General features: G+C 34.8%; 1 protein-coding gene across 9 annotated transcripts in view; it reads right to left on the reverse strand.

The window, feature by feature from the left end:
* RPS6KA6 (ribosomal protein S6 kinase A6) overlaps window positions 1-18,871 on the reverse strand; it is a 130,234-nt gene that overhangs the window by 50,964 nt on the left and 60,399 nt on the right. For all 9 annotated transcript variants that reach the window (XR_004260815.1, XM_032251394.1, XM_032251397.1 and 6 more), the window contains 4 exons: window positions 7,631-7,773; window positions 4,790-4,860; window positions 4,462-4,550; window positions 3,609-3,667 (listed from right to left, as the gene is read on the reverse strand). Coding sequence is in view for 8 of the 9 variants with exons in the window: in XM_032251394.1 (XP_032107285.1) it covers window positions 3,609-3,667; window positions 4,462-4,550; window positions 4,790-4,860; window positions 7,631-7,773 (362 nt within the window). In the remaining variant the exon portion in view is untranslated. The remainder of the gene's footprint in view (window positions 1-3,608; window positions 3,668-4,461; window positions 4,551-4,789; window positions 4,861-7,630; window positions 7,774-18,871) is intronic.

Here is an 18,871-nt window from a genome sequence, read left to right on the forward strand (position 1 = left end):
AAAAATATTGAAATGAATGAAAATAGAGACACAGCATAGCAAAACCTCTGAGATACAGCCAAAGTAGTGCTAAGAGGAAAGGTTTTAGTGTTAAATTCCTAAATCAAAAACATAGAAAGATCTCAAATCAATGACCTATTGTCACACTATGTGAAACTAGAATAACAAGAAAAGCCAAATCCAAAGCCAGCAGAAGACAAAAACTAACTCAATTTCACTTAGCTGAACTAAGTGAGATTGAGATTAAAAAAAGATACAAAGGAGCAACAAAACGAGAAGCTGGTTCTTTGAAATAATAAAGTTGATAGAACACTAGATGGTTTAACCAAGAAGAAACGAGAGGAGATTCTACTAAGCACAATCAGAAATGAAAAAGAGTACACATTTCAATGGATACCACAGAAACATAAAAGATAATCAGTGATCAATATGAACATGTATATACATACAAACTAGAAAAACTAAATGATGGATAAATTTCTGGAAACATAAGGCTTCCCAACACTGAACCGGGATGAAACAGAAATCACAAACATACCAAAGGAGCAGTGAAACTGAGCCAGTAATAAAATACGTTCCATCAAAAAAAGCCATGACCACATAGGCATATAAACAAAATTTTCCAGACATGCAAAGAAGAGCTGGTGCCAATCTTACTAAAACTGTTCCAAAAAATTGAGAAGCTAGGAATCCTTCCTAATTAATTCTACAAAACCAGTATCATCCTGAGAAAAAAATCAGGAAAGGACACAACCAAAAATTAAAATTGCCAGCCAGTATGCCTGATGAACATAGATGTAGATACAAAAATTCTCAACAAAATTTTACCAAACCAAATCCAACAGCACATGTAAAAAATAGTTAATCATAATCAAGTGGATTTTATTCTAGGGATGAAATGATGGATCAACATTTACCAATCAATAAATGTGAATCATCACATAAACAAAATTATTAAAAAATATGTGATCATCTCAATAGATGCAGAAAAAGCATTTGAGACAATTCAACATCACTTGATAAAAACCCTCCATATAATAGGCATAGAAGGAACACACTCAAAATAATAAGGACCATATATGACAAACCCACAGCCAACATTAAACCAAATGTGGGAAAGTTGAAAGCATTCCTTTCAAGAACTGAAACAGATCAAGGATGTCCACTTTCACCACTCCTGGTTAACAAAGTATCAGAAAGTTCTAGCCAGAGCAATCAAGCAAGAGACAGAAATAAAAGATATCCAAATTGGAAAAGAGGAACTCAAATTATCTCTGTTCATTGATTATATGATATGATACTGAGAAAACCCAGAAGACTCCTCCAAAAGGCTCCTAGACTTGATAAACAAATTAAGTAAAGTTTCAAAAGCCAAAATCAACATAAAAAAATCAGTAGCTTTTCTATACAACAGTGACATTCTAACTGAAAACCAAATGAAGGTTCTCATTAACAATCTTATTAACAATAGCCACAAACAGTAAAATACCTACAAATACATTTAACCAAGAATGTGAAACAGTTCTACAAAGGAGAAATATAAAATACGAATGAAAGAAACTAAATTAAATGGATAAATGGAGAAACATCTCATGCTTATAAATTGGAAGAATCAGTATCATTAAAATGACCATACCAGCCCAGGCACAGTTATTCATGCCAATAATCCCAGCACTTTGGAAAGCTGAGGCAGGAGAATCACTTGAACCCAGAAGTTCCAGACCATCCTAGTCAACATAACAAGACCTTATCTTTACAAAAAAAAAAAAAAAAAAAAAAGAAAAAGAAAATTAGCCAGACATGGTGGCATACACCTGTATCCCCAGCTATTCAGGAGGCTGAAGAGGGAGGATTGTTTGAGTCTAGAGGTCAAAGTTGCAATGTGCTGTGATCATGCCACTGCATTCCAGCCTAGGCAATATAGAGACATGCTGTCTCAAATTTTAAAAAATGGCCATACTGTCCAAAGCAATATATATATATTCAATACAATTCTGATAAAAGTATGAAAGTCACCCTTCAGAGAATTAGAAATAGCAATCCTAATGTTTACATAGAACCAAAAAACAGACTGAATAGCCAAAGCAACCTTAAGTAAAATTAACAAAGCCAGAGGCATCAAATTTCCTAATTTCAAATTATACAAGGCTACAGTAACTAAAACAGCATAGTACTTGTACAAAAATAGACACATAGATCAATGGGACAAAATAGAGATCCTAGAAATAAGGCTGCATACCTATAGCCATCTGGTTTTCTACAAAATCAACAACAATAAACACTAAAGAGAGAACACTCTATTCAATAAGTCGTGTTGGGAAAATTGCCTAGCCACATAGAGAAGAATAAAATTGGACCCTTATCTCTCACTATTTACAAAAATTAATGCAAGATCATTTGAAGACTTAAATGTAAGACCTGAAACTACAAAGGTCCTAGAAGAAAACCTAGGGAAAACTCTTCTGGACATTGGCCTACACAAAGAATTTATGACTAAGACCCCAAAAGCAAATGCAACAAAAACAAAGGAGATAAATAGGACTTAATTAAACTAAAAAGTTTATGCACAGCCAAAGAAATAATCAGTAGAGTAAAAAGATGACCTACAGAGTGGGATAAAATATTTGTAAACTATGCCTGTGACCAAAGACTAATATCCACAATCTACAAGGTACTCAAACACCTCAACAAGTAAAAAAAAAAATAAAAAAAATAAAAAAAAAATGCTAAACATGTAATCATTAGAAAAATGCAAATTAAAACCACAAAGAAATATGATTTTATATCAGTCAGGAGGGCTATAATTAAAAAGTTAGAAAACAACAGATGTTGCCATGAATGTGGGAAAAAATGAGTATGCTTATACGCTGTTGGTGGGAATGTAAATTAGTACAAACTCTATGGAAAACCATAAGCAGATTTCTCAAAGAACTAATAATCAAAAAAAAAATCTAACCCAGCAATCCCACTAATAGGTATATACCTAAAAGAAAATAAATCATTATATAAAAAAGACACCTGCATTTGTATGTCTATCACAGCACTGTTCACAATAGCAAAGTCGCGGAATCAACCTAAGTGTCCATTCACAGTTAACTGGATAAAGATAATGTGGTAAATATACACCAAGGAATACTATGCAGCCATAAGAAAGAACAAGATCATTATCGTTGGAGCAACATAGATGGAAGTGGAGATTATTATCCTATATGAAATAACTCAGAAAACTAAATACCCCATGTTCTCACTTATAAGTAGGAGCTACACAATAGGTACGCATGGGCATAAAGATGGAAATAACAGACACTGAGGACTCCAAAAGGGGAGAAGTTAGAAGGGGGTCAAGGGTTGAAAAATTACCTAATGGTCACTATTTGGGTGATGGGTACACTAGAAGTCCAGACCCATCATTATGTAATATACCCATATAAAAAACCCACAAATACACCCCCAGATCTAAATTAATTTTTTTTAAAAAAAGAAAAATAAATACATATGTAAACACTGCACAGATTTGTTATTGAAATTAAAAACAATGATCCTTTAATCTACTGTGTTGTTCATACTACCATAAAGTTATTCAATAACAAGCTTTCTACTTAACTTACATCCCAGTCAATATTTGCAAAAAACAGATGTCTTTTGATTTCCTCAACTCCTTCTGAACCTATAAAAAAGGAAATGATTTTTTATTGATATGCGTTTTTTTTTTTTTTTTTAAATCTTGCTCCCTGGCTTCCAGGCTGCTATCTGTAAACAGGAGTACACACATTTCATACATTCTTTGAAATGAAAAGTATATGATTTCTTATCTGGCATTTTATTAGCTTGTACTTTCATTTTACTGTGATAAAAAATAACTAATGTTCATACTGAACTACAAAGAGTATCATGAAATACTAAAGTGTCTCCCAAATCAAATCAAAATATTAAATATAATTAAAATACATATTTTTTCATTCCTAATTTATCTTATGACCTCATATTTATATGCCAAATTAAAAGGTATAAAGGAATAAAGTGAGTGACATTGAAATTTTCACACAAGGACATAAATAATAGCATCGCATTTGGATGCAGGAAAAGGCTACCAGAAAGGGGTCAAAAAGAAGTAGTTACGTTTCCATAATGTTTACTTTGAAAAATATTGGGAGGGGCAAAATATTTATCTTCTAATATATAAAAGATCACCTGTACAGGGGAGAATTATATTATTTCAAAATAAGTAACCCATATTATATACCTAATAATATGTTGAAGATTTTATTAACTAGACTACTTCATTTTCAACTCCTGGACATAACAGAGTTTACTTCATGTGAAATGCATACAGAGAATGAAAAATTCTATGAATAAATATATAGAAGTCATGTGTTTAAATCAAACAAGGAAACATAAAGATTTAATTATCCTCCCGAAACATGCAGTTACTTCTATAAAAGCTAAGAAAATAAACAATACCCAATCTATTTGCTGGATTCCTCTTGAATAACATCCTTAAAAGACTTTGTGCTTCAGCACTAAGAAATTGAGGCATTCCAAGTTTTGCTCTGAAACAGAGGATTTTAGAAAATTTCACTTAAATGTAGCCACACTTTTGATTTGAGAAATCTCAAAAATAATTTTTAAAAGTGCTTTTACAAGGGTAAATAAAGTCCTGTACATGGTAAAAGGGAACAAGACAGTGAGAAAAATGTTCTTTTGTGTTACTTTAAAACCGCAATAAATTTATCAAAACTGAAAGCAAGAGATTTTTTTCCCAAAAGAAAAACATACTGTTTATACTTACTTTAATATCATATTCATGGTTTCATTTCTGTCTTTACCTTGAAATGGTAGAGTACCAGTAAGCATTTCAAACTGAAAAAAAAAAAACAACAAAAAAAAAAAAAAATATAATTAAAAAACCTTAAAAAAATAAAATTTTTTTAGAAAAAAAAAATGAGTCTTCTATATAATCACCAAATTGTAGTTCCTACATGATAGTAGGCAAAATGGGACCAGAAAACTAGGTCACTTAAATACATTTCTGGTACCCGCCCCCCCCCCGTCTCTCTCTGTCTCTCTCTCTCTCTACCTCTCTCTCTCTCTCTACATATATCTCAACTGATGGTGACCTGTAGCAGGTGAAACCAACAAACTTTTCCTCAGTTCTAATTTGGCTATGTTCTCAAGGCCAAAACAACTTGAAAATACATACAATGCATTTTCTTTTAAAACAAATATATTCTTTTGAAGTAAATGTTTAATAATAAAGGAAAAGGAAAAATAAGCAGAAAAGCATTTCAAATTCATATACGCCCAAGAAAGATTTAACCATTTTCTTTCCCTTCACTGCTTCCAAAACAGGAACCAAAAAAAGAGGTAGAAAAAGCAGAACACCCCGACACCACCACCACCCCACAACATAGGCCAACAGCTTTAAAAAAGAAACATACACCTTAGATGTACACAGAACAAGGACAACATTTTCTCAAAGAGAACTGACTGCAATGCAGCTAACTAAAACATTAAATAATGGTATAAAAAAACTATGTCTAAAAATAGTGATTACAGTACATTAAAAAGAAGTTTTTATGTCTTCAGTATTTAAATCTTAGATTTAATAATGGCTTTGGCATTAGTCTTCTACTCATTTAGAATCTAAGTGTGAGTTGCTACTATATATTCAAGTCTCCCCTGTATCTTAATGTCTCCCAAAATCTGCTGTTTAAGTCTTAATCTCTCTCAAACTCAAGCTTTCCTTCCTAAATTTTAAATAATTGTACACCACTAAAGACTGGAGGAGTAGAGGTGGTAACTGCAGGGAAAAAAAGGAAGGATTGTATATGGGACTCACATCTTCCCTCAAAGAAACTACAGTTTGGGTAGTTAATATATACATATTAAGGTCTCCAAAGGGTTCTGATTCTCTCTCCACTACCCCTTCTAGTTTATCACCACCCAGTGGTGAGTCATTAACCTACAGTAACCTATGCTACATGTTAAAAATAATGTTTTTCCGCTTCCAAAACCAGCTTTCCTCCTCAGCTATCCCTTCTATTAACTCACCACTCTTTCAACCACCCTAAACCTCACAAATTTTATGGGCATTTTTTTTCCCATTTATTTATTTTATTGCATTTTAGGTTTTGGGGTACATGTGAAGAACATGCAAGATTGTTGCATAGGTACACATGTGGCAGTGTGATTTGTTGCCTTCCTCCTCATCACCTACATCTGGCATCTCTCCCCTTGCTATCTCTCCCCTATTCCCCACCCCCCACCGTCCCTCCCCTATTTCCCCCCAACTGACCCCAGTGTGTAGTGCTCCCCTCCCTGTGTCCATGTGTTCTCATTGTTCAACACCCGCCTATGAGTGAGAACATGCGGTGTTTGATCTTCTGCTCTTCTGTCAGTTTACGGGCATTTTTATCTTTGACAATTCATCTCCGTTTAAACTGTGTCATCTAATTTGCTACCAAGGTAGTAACTTCTTACTTTGAAATCTCTATAATCTTTCAAATATCTTTTAAGACCTTTTTGTCTTCCCATTTCTAGTTTCTTCCATTACAATCCACTTATATAATGCTGTCAAGGCTAATCTTCCTAAAATACAATTTTCTGTAATTTCCATCCTTTTTAAGAATGTAAAAGTTTCCTCCCACCCAGAGAAGCACGTATAAATGTTTACAGGTTTATAGTTTCACTTCCTCCACCTTTGCCCTCTTTCTCCACTACTCCAGTCAAACCGGTTCTCCAAGTCTTTGCTAATATTATCACAATACTCTCCTTGTTGACACACAACTATTTAAATTTTATCCATCCTTCGGGGCTTAAGTTCCACCACTTCCAGCTTGCCTACTCAGCTTACATCTTCTCTGAACTCCTAAGGTACTTCTTGAGAGTTTATTTAGCTACTGCAATTGAAAAAAGACCAAATATTGTACTTAGAATCAGTCCCTATCCCACAGACCTCCCAGTATGTCAGGCTTATAACAGGCACTTAACATGCTGATTTGTCATATGGTGTGCTACTCAGTGATAAATGAGTAAAATGGATCAGACCTCAAAAACAAATTGTATCTAATTCAACAGCTATATACCTATCACCCTACTGACTACTACAAATTCTATGCTTAATCCCTTCATATCAAATTAGTCTGTATTAAGCATCTACTGAAATGCTCACTATGCTTGGTACTACGGGAGTTGGAGAGTAGTATGAGACAGGATTCGTCTCCTCAACAGGTTTATAACCTTTCTAAGGGCATGCATGAAACAATTTGACAATAAGACACTATATGGCAAGGTGCTAAATTCTGTAACATTCAATTAAAATACCATATAACTGCTAGGCTCATCATTCCGAAATATGAAATCTGACAAACCTTTTAATAAGTATCAAAATATGAATAGTTTATAGTAACAATGCTGCCATTTACCTTTTTACTGGCAACTTTAAAAGAAATCAGAACACCAAAACTAATTTTTATTGTATAACAGCTAGCCAATCACAAGGTTTTCGATGTTAATTATGAATTATCAGAACTCCTTTCTGACGTGATAAATCCCAAAATTTGAAATGAAATAAAATTATAAGTAATATCAATAACAGGTTGGCATAATTAAAACAAATAATGCTACTTACCATAAGAACACCATATGACCACCAATCAGCACTCTGGGAATGGCCTCTCCTATTTACTACTTCAGGAGCCATATACTCTACTGTACCACAAAATGAGTATGCCTTCTTTTCTTGATCTACTGACTCCTTGCTGAGTCCAAAATCTATAATAATAGTATTACCAAAAAATGTGTCTGAAAAACTTCAGAAAATAGAAAACATCAAAAACAACAAAACAACAAAATAATGTATTAAACATTACAATTATTTATGGATGGCCTACAGTTACTCTTAAGAAAGTTCCTGTGAGATCAATAAGAGAAAGCAGCCTGTATTTCATAACAATACTCTTTAAGGTCATTTAAAGATTGTTCCATTAAATCTCATCTTCAAAATACATGCTTTCTGGTCTGCACTACAGTATCATGGAAATATTTTGAGGAAACAACAAGTAAATCAAAGCTGCCATAACGACCTAAGTTTTAAAACAGATTAAGACAAAACAGAAATAGTAACTTATACTTTTTAAAATATTGAAAAAGCAAATTTTGCTTTGGCTTTGGTGAGCTTCCATTTTTGTTCAAAGCCTTCAAAGAGCTAAAAATATCAATATATAAAAATCAATCTTATTTCTTGGTATTAGTAATGAACAACTGGAAGGTGAAATTTTTTAAGTACCATTAATAATACCACCAAAAATATCAAACTTGAAATCCACAGGTATAAATATACAAATACAGCTATAAAATATATATGTAAGAATTATATGCTGACAACTGGAAACATTGATGAAAGAAATCAAAGTAGACCTAAATAAATGGGAAGTATGCCATGTTCATGAATTGGAATATTTAATGTTGTTAATAGGTCAATTCTCCCAAAACTGAGATGTCAATTCAATGAAACTTCAATAAAATCCCAGCAAAATTTCTTCTGTAGAAATAAATAAGCTGATTCTACAATTTGTATTAAAAAAAAAAAAAGCCAAGAAAATAAAATACCCCAAACAATTTTGAAAAGCAAGAAAAAAGTTGAAGGACTTATATTTCGCCTGACTTCAACACTTACTATAAAGCTACATTAATCAAGACAATGGGGTACCGGAAAAAGGTTAGACATATATATCAATATAAAAGAAATGTGTTCAATAATAGACTGACATATGGAGTTAGTTCTGCTATAATGTTTCTTTTGAAAATGCAAATTTGTTCTAATGCAATTGATATCTTAGCAAACAATCTAAGTATAACAGGAATTTCACACTGGCTTATGGGTGATTTTGTCTGCAGGAAATGTTAGGTGAGCACAGAAAACTGCACTAGCTGAGCTTAGCAAAGTAGAAATACATAAAATGCACATATGTACACACCTCAATCATCTATCAGCTACTTCACTGTATTTGTTATGAGCCACTCCTGTCCACTAGTGTTAAAATTTTCCTTCCAATTCCAGATAATCTAACTTCCACTACAGCATTATAACTTACAAACTGTAACTTTTCTTATACCTACTTCCAGAAGCAAACTTCAGATCTTTTTCAAGGTAAGGAACCATATTTATTGCAGTCTTTATGTATTTCGTAATCATTTAGAACATGTAAAACAAGGCTACCACTTTTACTTTCTTTTCTTTTGCATATCACTCATTAAACATTTTAAAGTTATGCCCCTTGTCTCACTTTCCCTGTAAGTTCTGTGGTTTATATACTATGCATTTATGCATGCTGTAGTGATTTAGATCACATATGTCACATTATAACAGAACTGGCTCTACATTGTCAATTTCTGGCAAAGGTGCAAAAGCAATTCCATGGAGAAAAAGCAGTCTTTTTAACAAATGGTACAAGAACAAGTAGGACAGAGATATAGAAAAGTTCATCCTCATATCTTAAGTAACCCCAAATATATCGTAAACCATGTAAAACCTAGAACTGTAAAATTTACAAAAAAAAAAATCTTTGTGATCTTGGGTTAGACAAGGAATTCTTAGATACATCAAACATATAATCCATAAAAGAAAAATAATGATAAACTGGACATCATTAAAAGAAATAAAACTGTTCTTCAGAAAACAGCATTAAAAAAATGAAAAGCTACAGTAGGAGAGAATGAAGCAAGACGGCAAAATAGTAGCCTATACCATTTGTAGTTTCTGTAGGAACACCAAAGTCTAAGAACTACTGCACATAGAAAAGCATCATCACAAGAATAAAAAATCAGGTGAGTAATCACAGTACTTAGTTTTAACTACATATTGCTTAAAGAGGCATTGAAGAGAGTAGAAAAGACAGTCATGGATCACTGATGACACCTCTTCCCCATGCCCCAGCAGTGGCCATGCAGCGAGGGGAGCCTCTGCAGATAGGGGAGGGAAAGCTCAGCAACTGAGAGATTTTACATTGAATTCAGCGCTGCCCTGTTACAGCAGAGAGCAAAGTCATGCTGGGCTCTTCCAGCACCCACATATGGATGAAGCTTTATTTATTTATTTATTTATTTATTTATTTTTTTGAGACGAAGTTTCGCTCTCGTTGCCCAGGCTGGAGTGCAATGGCGCGATCTTGGCTCACCACAACCTCCGCCTCCTGGGTTCAGGCAATTCTCCTGCCTCAGCCTCCTGAGTAGGTGGGATTACAGGCATGCGCCACCATGCCCAGCTGATTTTTTTGTATTTTTAGTAGAGACGGGGTTTCACCATGTTGACCAGGATGGTCTCGATCTCTTGACCTCGTGATCCACCCGCCTTGGCCTCCCAAAGTGCTGGGATTACAGGCGTGAGCCACCATGCCCGGCCTGCTTTTGTTATTTTTTATGTATTATTATTTTTTTGAGATGGAGTCTTGCTCACTGCAGCCTCTGCCTCCTGGGTTCAAGTGATTCTCCTGCCTCAGCCTCCTGAGTAGCTGGGATTACAGATGCCCAACCACCATGCCCAGCTAATATTTTTGTATTTTTAGTAGAGGCAGGGTTTCACCATGTTGGGTCAGTCTGATCTTGAACTCCTGATCTCAGGTGATCCATCCACCTTGGGCTCCTAAAGTGCTGAGATTACAGGCGTGAACCATTGTGCCCAGCCGGGGGAAGCTTTTAGACAAGAACTAGCCAGAGGGGAATTGCCCATCCCAGTCGTCTAAATTTGAATTCCTCAGCAAGCCTTGCCATCTTGGGCCAAAGTGATCTGGGGTTCTAGGTAAACTTACAAGGCAGTCTAAGATGTAAACCCTACAATTCCTAGACAACAACTAGTGTTGAACTGGAATTAGAGCCAGTGGACTAAGGTGGCATGTGGCCTAGGAAGATACCAGCAGAATGGCTAAGGGACTATTTGTGCCACTTTTCCCACAACCTCAGATAGCACAGCAACAAAAGTGACTTCTTCCTTCTGCTTAAGAAAGAAGGATCAAAAAGTAAAGAGGACTTTGTCTTAGATCTTGGATATCAGCTCAGCCATAGCAGGATAGGACAGGGGGCAGAGTTGGGAGTTTCCCATTTTAGGCCCTAGCTCATGGATGACATTTCTAGACACAATCTGGGCCAAAAGGAAACCCACTGTCTTGAAGAGAAGGACCCAATCCTGGCAGGATTCATTGCCTGCTGATTAAAGAGCTCTTGGGCCATGAATAACCAGCAGCAGCAATATACCAAGGTAGTACAGCATGGACCTTGGGCTCTGAGACATGCTGGCTTCAGGTGTGACCCAACAAATTGAGAGCTGTGGTAGCTACAGAAAAAGACTCCATCTGTTTGAGAAAAGCAGATGGAAAGGTAAAGGGGACTGTCTTGCACCTTTGGTACTAGCTTGGCCACAGTGGGATAGACCAACAGGCAGGCTCTTGAGGTCTCTGAGCCTAGGCGTAGGCTCTTGGATATGATTTCTGGTCCTGCTCCTGGAGGATAAGGGAGCCCAGTGCTCTGAAGAGTGAGTTCCCAGCCTGGCAACATTCACAAGTTAACTGAGGAGCTGTTGGGCTTTAAGTGAACATTGCCAGTGGCTTGGCAGAATCCCCACTATGGGCTGCTGGTGCTGACGGCTACAGGGAGAGGCTCTTCCACCTGCAGAAAGGGGAAGAAAGTGCAACAAAGATTCTGGATTATGGTCTGAGTGCCAGCTTAGCTGCAGTAGAAAGAACATCAGGTAAATTTCTTAGGTATTTGATTCTAATCCTTGGCTCCCAGACAGCATGTCTATTATTCCTGCCCAGGGCCAGGGGGAACTCATTGCCTTGAAAGGAAGGGCACAAACCTGTCTGGCTTTACCATCTGCTGAGTGTAGAGCACTAGGGCCTTGAGTGAACATAGGTTTTAGCCAGGTAGTAGCTATAATGAGCTATGGGTGAGACCCAGTGTCGTGCTGACTTCCAGTCTGATTCAGTACAGTCTGAGTGGTGGTGGCCATAGGGATGACTGCATAACCACATCCCCATTCCAGGTGGCTCAGCATAGAAATAGACTCCATTTGTATGGGAGAAAATAAGGGAAAAGAACGAGGTTCTCTGACTGGTAATAAAGAGAATTCTTCCAGAATTTATCCAAGACCATCAATGTGGTACTCTAGAAGCCTATAAAACCACAGCATTATTGGGCTTGGGGTTCAAGTCCCAGCGAATACCTGTAAAGTCTTCCCAAAAAGGACAGGTACAAACAAGCCCAGAGTGCAAAGACCAAAATATAAATCTAACTAATCAATGCCCATATACTGCCAAGCATCTACAAGCAGCAAGACCATCCAGGAAAACATGACCTTACCAAATGAACTAAATAAATAAGGAGCCAGGAACCCATTCTGGAGAAGCAGAGACAGATATGCAGGCTTTCAGACAGATAATTCAAAATAGCTGTGTTGAAGAAACTCAATGAAACTAAAGATAACAAAGAGAAGGAATTTAGAATTCTATCTGATAACTTTAATAAAGAGATTAAAATAAAAAGAATCAAGTAGAAATTCTAGAGTTGAAAAATGCAATGGACATATTGAAGAAAGCATGACAGTATCTTAATAGAAGAACTAATCAAGGAGTGAAAATAATTTGTGAGCTTGAAGACAGGCTATTTGAAAATATGCAGAGACAAAATTTAAAAAAATAAATAAAGCATGACTACAAGTCCTAGAATATAGACTAAGAGGGGCAAATCTAAGAGCTACTGATCTTGAATAGAAAGTAGAGAGAGAAAGAGGGGTAAGAAGTGTATCCAAAGGGATACTATCAAAGAACGCCCCAAATGTAGATAAAGAAATAAATATACAAGTACAAGAAAGTTATAGAACACCCAACAGATTTAACCCAAAGAAGACTGCCTCAAGACATTTAATAATCAAACTTCTAAAGTTCAAGGATAAAGTATTCTAAAAGTAGCAAGAGAAAATAAATAACATAATGGAGTTCCAGTACACCTGGCAGCATACTTTTCAGTGGAAACCTTGTAGTGGCATGACATATGTAAAGCACTGAAAAAAAATAACTCTACACTAGTATAACTAGCACAAAATATTCTTCGTGCATGATGGAGAAATAAAGACCTTCCCAGACAAACAAAAACTGAGAGATTTCATCCACACCAGATCTGTCTTATAAGAAATGCTAAAGGGAGTTCTTCTATCTGAAAGAAAAGTATGTGAGTGAGCCAAAAGAAATCACCTGAAGGTAAAAAAACTCACTGGTAATAGTGAGCACAAAGAAAAGTGCAGGGAATATTATTAACTGTCACTGTAGGGTATGAAATCCTCTTAAGTAGAAAGACAAAATGATGAGCCAATCAAATAATAACTACAACAACTTTTCAAAACATAAACGTAGTACAGTAAAACATAAAGAGAAGAAATAAAAACTTAAAAAGTGGGGGAATTAAGTCAAAGTGTAGTGTTTTTATCAGGATTTTTTCATGTTTGTTTGTTTTTTTGTTTAGACAATCAGTGTTAAGTTGCCACCAGTTTAAAACAAGGGGTTAGATCATATTGGCAAGCCTCACGGTAAACTCAAACCAAAAAACATACAACAGATATGCAAAAATTAAAGAGGAAGAAACTAAATCATAGCATCACAGGAAATCACCTTCAGTAAAAGAGAGCAGGGAGGAAGAAAAAAGGAAGAGACAACAAGAAAACAAATAAAAAATGGCAGGAGTAAGTCCCTATTTATTAATAATAACACTGAATGTAAATGGACTAAACAATCAAAAGACATAGACTGGATGAACCCATGAAAAAACAAGAACCAATGATCTGTTGCCTACAGGAAACACACTTCACCTATAAAGATACACATCGACTGAAAATAAAGGAAAATAGAAACCAAATAGAAAAATAGAAACCAAAAAGGAGCAGTAGTTACATCATACAAAATTAATTTGAAGATATAAACTAGAAGAAGGGAAATAGGAGGTCATTATGTAATGATAAAGGGGTAAATCCTGTAAGAAGATAGAAAAATTATAAATATCTATGCACCCCAAACTGTAGCATCCAGATATATAAATCAAATATTAATAGAGATAAAGAGGGATATAGAACTCAACACAATAACAGCAAGTGACTTCAATACCACATTTTCAGCACTGGACAGATCTCCTAGACAGAAACTCAACAATCAAACATCAGACTTAATCTGCACCATAGAAAACGTGGACCTAATAGATACTTGCAGAACATTTCATTCAAAGGCTGCAGAATACACATTCTTCTCCTTAGCACGTGGATCACTCTCAAGAATAGACCATATGTTAGATCACAAAACTAGTCTTAATATATTGAAAACTCTAAAATGATATCAAGCATCTTCCGTGACCATAATTGAATAAAACTAGACATCAACAACAAGAGGAATTTTGGAAACTGTATAAACACATAGAAATAAAATAATATGTTCCTGAATGACCAGAGGGTCAATGAAGAAATTAAGACAGAAATTTTAAAATGTCCTGAAACAAATGATAATAGAAATACAACATAACAAATCCTATGGAATACATTGAAAGCAGTATAAGATGGAAATTTATAGTTGAAATTGCTTACATCAAAAAAAAAAAAAAACTTCAAATAACCTTATGATGCAACTTAAAGAACTAGAGAAGCAAGCAAACTGAGCCCAAAATTAGTAGAAGAAAAAATAATATCAGAGCAGAAATGAATGAATTTGAAATGAGAAAAATAATGTAAAAGATCAATGAAATAAAAACTAGCTTTTTAAAAAATAAATAAAATTGACAAACCATTAGCCACAATATCAAAGAAAAACAGGGAGAAGACCCCAATATGTAAAATTAGAGATGAAAAAGGAAACACTATGACTGACACCACAGAAATTCAAAGGGTCATTAGTGGCTACTATGAGCAACTACATCCTAATAAATTGGAAAATCTAGAGGAAATGGACAAATTCCTTGTCACATAAAACCTACCAAGATTGGCCAGGCATGGTGGCTCACGTCTGTAATCCCAGCACTTTGGGAGGCTGAGGTAGGTGGATCACCTGAGGTTGGGAATTTGAAACCAGCCTGACCAACATGGAGAAACCCTGTCTCTACTAAAAACACAACAAATTAGTCAGGCATGGCGGTGCATAAAAAAAAGTCTCCCAGTAATGAACAGCCCATGACCTGATGGCTTAACTGCTATATTCCTCCAAACATTTAAAGAACAATTAATACCAATCCTGCTCAAATATTCCAAAAAGTAGAGCAGGAGGGAATACTACCAAAGTCATTTTATGAGGCAATTATTACCCTGATACCCAAATGAGACAAATATACAACAACAACAAAAAAAAACTACAGGGCAATATCTCTGATGAATAAGAACGCAAAAATCTTCAACAAGATACTAGAAAATTAAATTCAGTAATACATTAAAAAGATTGTTTATCATGAGAAAGTGGGATTTGTCCCATGTATGCAAGGATGGTTCACCATATGCAAATCAATTAATATGATACATCATATCAACAAAATAGAGGACAAAAAACCACATGATCATTTCAACTGATGTTGAAAAAGCAACCAAAGAAATTCAACATCTCTTCATGATAAAAACCCTCAGAAAACTGGGTATAGAAGGAACAAGCTTCAACATAAAGCCATAAGTGACAGACCCACAGTTAATATCATACTGAATTGGGAAACACTGACATCCCTTCCTCTGAGACCTGGAACACAACAAGGATGCCTGCTTTCACTACTGTTATTCAACATAGTACTGCAAGTCCTAACCAGAGGAATCAGACAAGAGAAAGAAATAAAGGGTATCCAAATGAGAAAGGAAGATGTTAAATTATCCCTTTGACAGATGGTATTATCTTGCATTTGGAAAAACCTAAAGACTCCACCAAGAAACTATCAGAACTGACAAAGAAACTCAGCAAAGTTGCAGGATACAAAATGAATGCAAAAATCGGAAGCATTTCTACAGGCAACAAAGAATAATCTGAAAATGAAAGCGTGAAAGTGATCTCATTTACAATAGCCACAAATAAAATCAAATACCTCATAATTAACCAAGAAGTAAAATATCTACACAATGAAACTATAAAACATTGATAAAAGAAATGAAAGAGTACATGTAAAAGGAATATAAGAAAATAATGCAAAAAAATTGAGAAAGACACATAAAAAATGGAAAGATACCTCAAGTCCATGAATTGAAAGAATCACTATTGTTAAAAATGTCCATACAACCCAAAGTAATCTATGGATTAAACACAGTACCTTTCAAAATAGAATGAGATTCTACCCAGAAATAGAAATGAGATTTTACCTAGAAATAGAAAAAAAAAAATCCTAGAATTTATATGGGTCCACAAAATACCCAGTATAGGTAAAGCTACCTAAGTGAAAAGAACAACTGGAGGAATCACATTATCTGACTTCAAATTATACTACAGAGTTATTGTAAGATGGTACTGTCAGAAAAACAGAAATATTAAACAGGGGAACAGAATAGAGAACCCAGAAATAAATCCATGTATCTACAGTAAATTCCTTTTCAACAAGGTTCCAAGAACATATACTGGGTAAAGGACAGGGTTTTCAATAAATGGTGATAGGAAAACTGGATATGCATGTCCAGATGAATGAAACTATATCTCTAGCTCTTGCTGTATACAAACATAAAAACACAATGGATTAAAGATTTACATCTAAGACCTTGAACAATAAAACACTACAAGACAACACTAGAGAAACTTGCCAGGTCATTGGACTGAGCAAAGACTTCTTAAGTAGTAGCCCACAAGCACAGGTGACCAAAGCAAATATGGACAAATTGTATCACATCAAGTTAAAAAGCTTCTGCACAGCAAAGGAAACAATCAATAAAATGAAGAGACAATTCACAGAATAACAATAAGGGAAAATATTTGCAAACTGTCCATCTGACAAAAGATTAATAATCAGAATATATAAGGAGCTCAAACTACTCTATAGAAAAAAAGTCTAATAATCCAATTAAAAATGAGCACAAGATCTGAATAGACATTTCTCAAAAGAAAGCATACAAATGTAAAATAGGAATATGAAAAAGTGCTCAACATCACTGATCACCAGAGAAATGCAAATCAGAACTACAATGAGTCATAATTTCTCCCTAAAATGATGCTTTTATTCAAAAGTCAGGTAATAAAAAAATGCTGGTGAAGCTGTGGAGAAAAAGGAAATCTCATATGCCGTTGGCAGGAATGTAAATTAGTACAACCACTATGGAGTACTATTAGGAGATTTCTCAAAAAAATCTAAAAACAGAGCTACCATGAAATCCATTATTCCCAATGCTGGGTATTTACGTAAAATAAAGAAAATCAGTACAATAAAGAGATATCTGTACTCCCATGCTTGTTGCAGCACTGTTCTTAATAACCAAGAGAAGAAAGCAGTCTAAATGCATATTGATAGAAAAATGGATAAAGAAAATGTGGCACTTATACACGACAGAGTACTATTCATCCATAAAAAAGAATAAGAACTTCTCATCTGCATCATGGAGGGAACTGGGGGTCATTGTGTCAACTGAAATAAGCCAGGCACAAAAAAATAACTTATGTTCTCACTTATTTATGAAAGATGAAAATTAAAATAATTGAACTCATAGAAACAGACAGTAGAAGGATGGTTACCAGTGGCTGAGAGGGGTACAGGAGGAGGGGACTTAGGGGATGAAGGATGGATAATGGGTGCAAAAAATAGAAAGAATAAGACTTAATATTAGCTAGCACAATAGGATGAGTACATAATTTAATTATACATTTAAAAATAACTAAAAGTGATAACTGTACTGCTTGTAACACAAAGGATAAATGCTTCACGTGATGTATACTCCATTTACCCTGATGTGACTATTAGGCATTTTATGCCTGTATCAAAATATCTCATATAACCCATAAATATATACACATATGTACCCACAAAAAATAAAATTAAAAATTAAAAAAAATTAAAAATTCTAGGTAGAAAAGCAAAGAATCCATTTTTTTAATGGGCAAATGATCTGAATAGACACTTCTTCAAAGAAATAAATACATGAAGACATGGTTAGTGTCATTAGTTATTAGAGAAATACAAAATAAAACCATGATGATTCTACTTAATGACTATTAGAATAGCTAAAATAAAAAATACCAACAATACAAAATGCTAGTGAGCATACAGATCCACTGGACATTGCTGGTGGGTATGCAAAATGTTACAACCACTTTGGAAATCAGTTTGAAGTTTTCTCAGTTAGTTAAATAGATCAACTGATCTCACTCCTTATATCTAAAGTGAAATAAAAGTTTATGGTCAAAAAACCTATACATGAACAGTAGTTTTATTAATCATTGCCCCAAACAGGAAACAACTCAAATGCCTCCTCATTGAGGAATGGATAAACAAATCATGGTAGCGCCATAAAATGAAACACTAATTAGTAATTTAAAAAAAAATCATTGATATGGCCAACAATATGGATGAATCTCAAGTGGCCTATGCTAATTAAATGAAGCCAGTCTCAAAAGGCTGTATACTGCATGCCTCTGTTCATAATTACATTATGGAAAGGGCATATATATGGGGACAGAAAGTAGACTGGTGGTTGGCTTGGGGCAAAGGGAGGATTGACTTATAATGAAAGAATTTGTGGGGTGGTGTTATGGAACTGTTCCATATTTTTATTTTGGTGATAGTTACAAGGCTGTATGCATTTGTCAAAACCTGCAGAACTATACACAAAAAAAATTAGTTTAAAAAATTAAGCTTTATATTTTGAGATGATTGCAGATTCACATACTGTTACATGAAA

Source organism: Sapajus apella, unplaced genomic scaffold, assembly GCF_009761245.1.
Source record: "Sapajus apella isolate SASKATOON/1434 unplaced genomic scaffold, GSC_monkey_1.0 scaffold75, whole genome shotgun sequence".
Classification (NCBI taxonomy): Eukaryota; Metazoa; Chordata; class Mammalia; order Primates; family Cebidae; genus Sapajus; species Sapajus apella.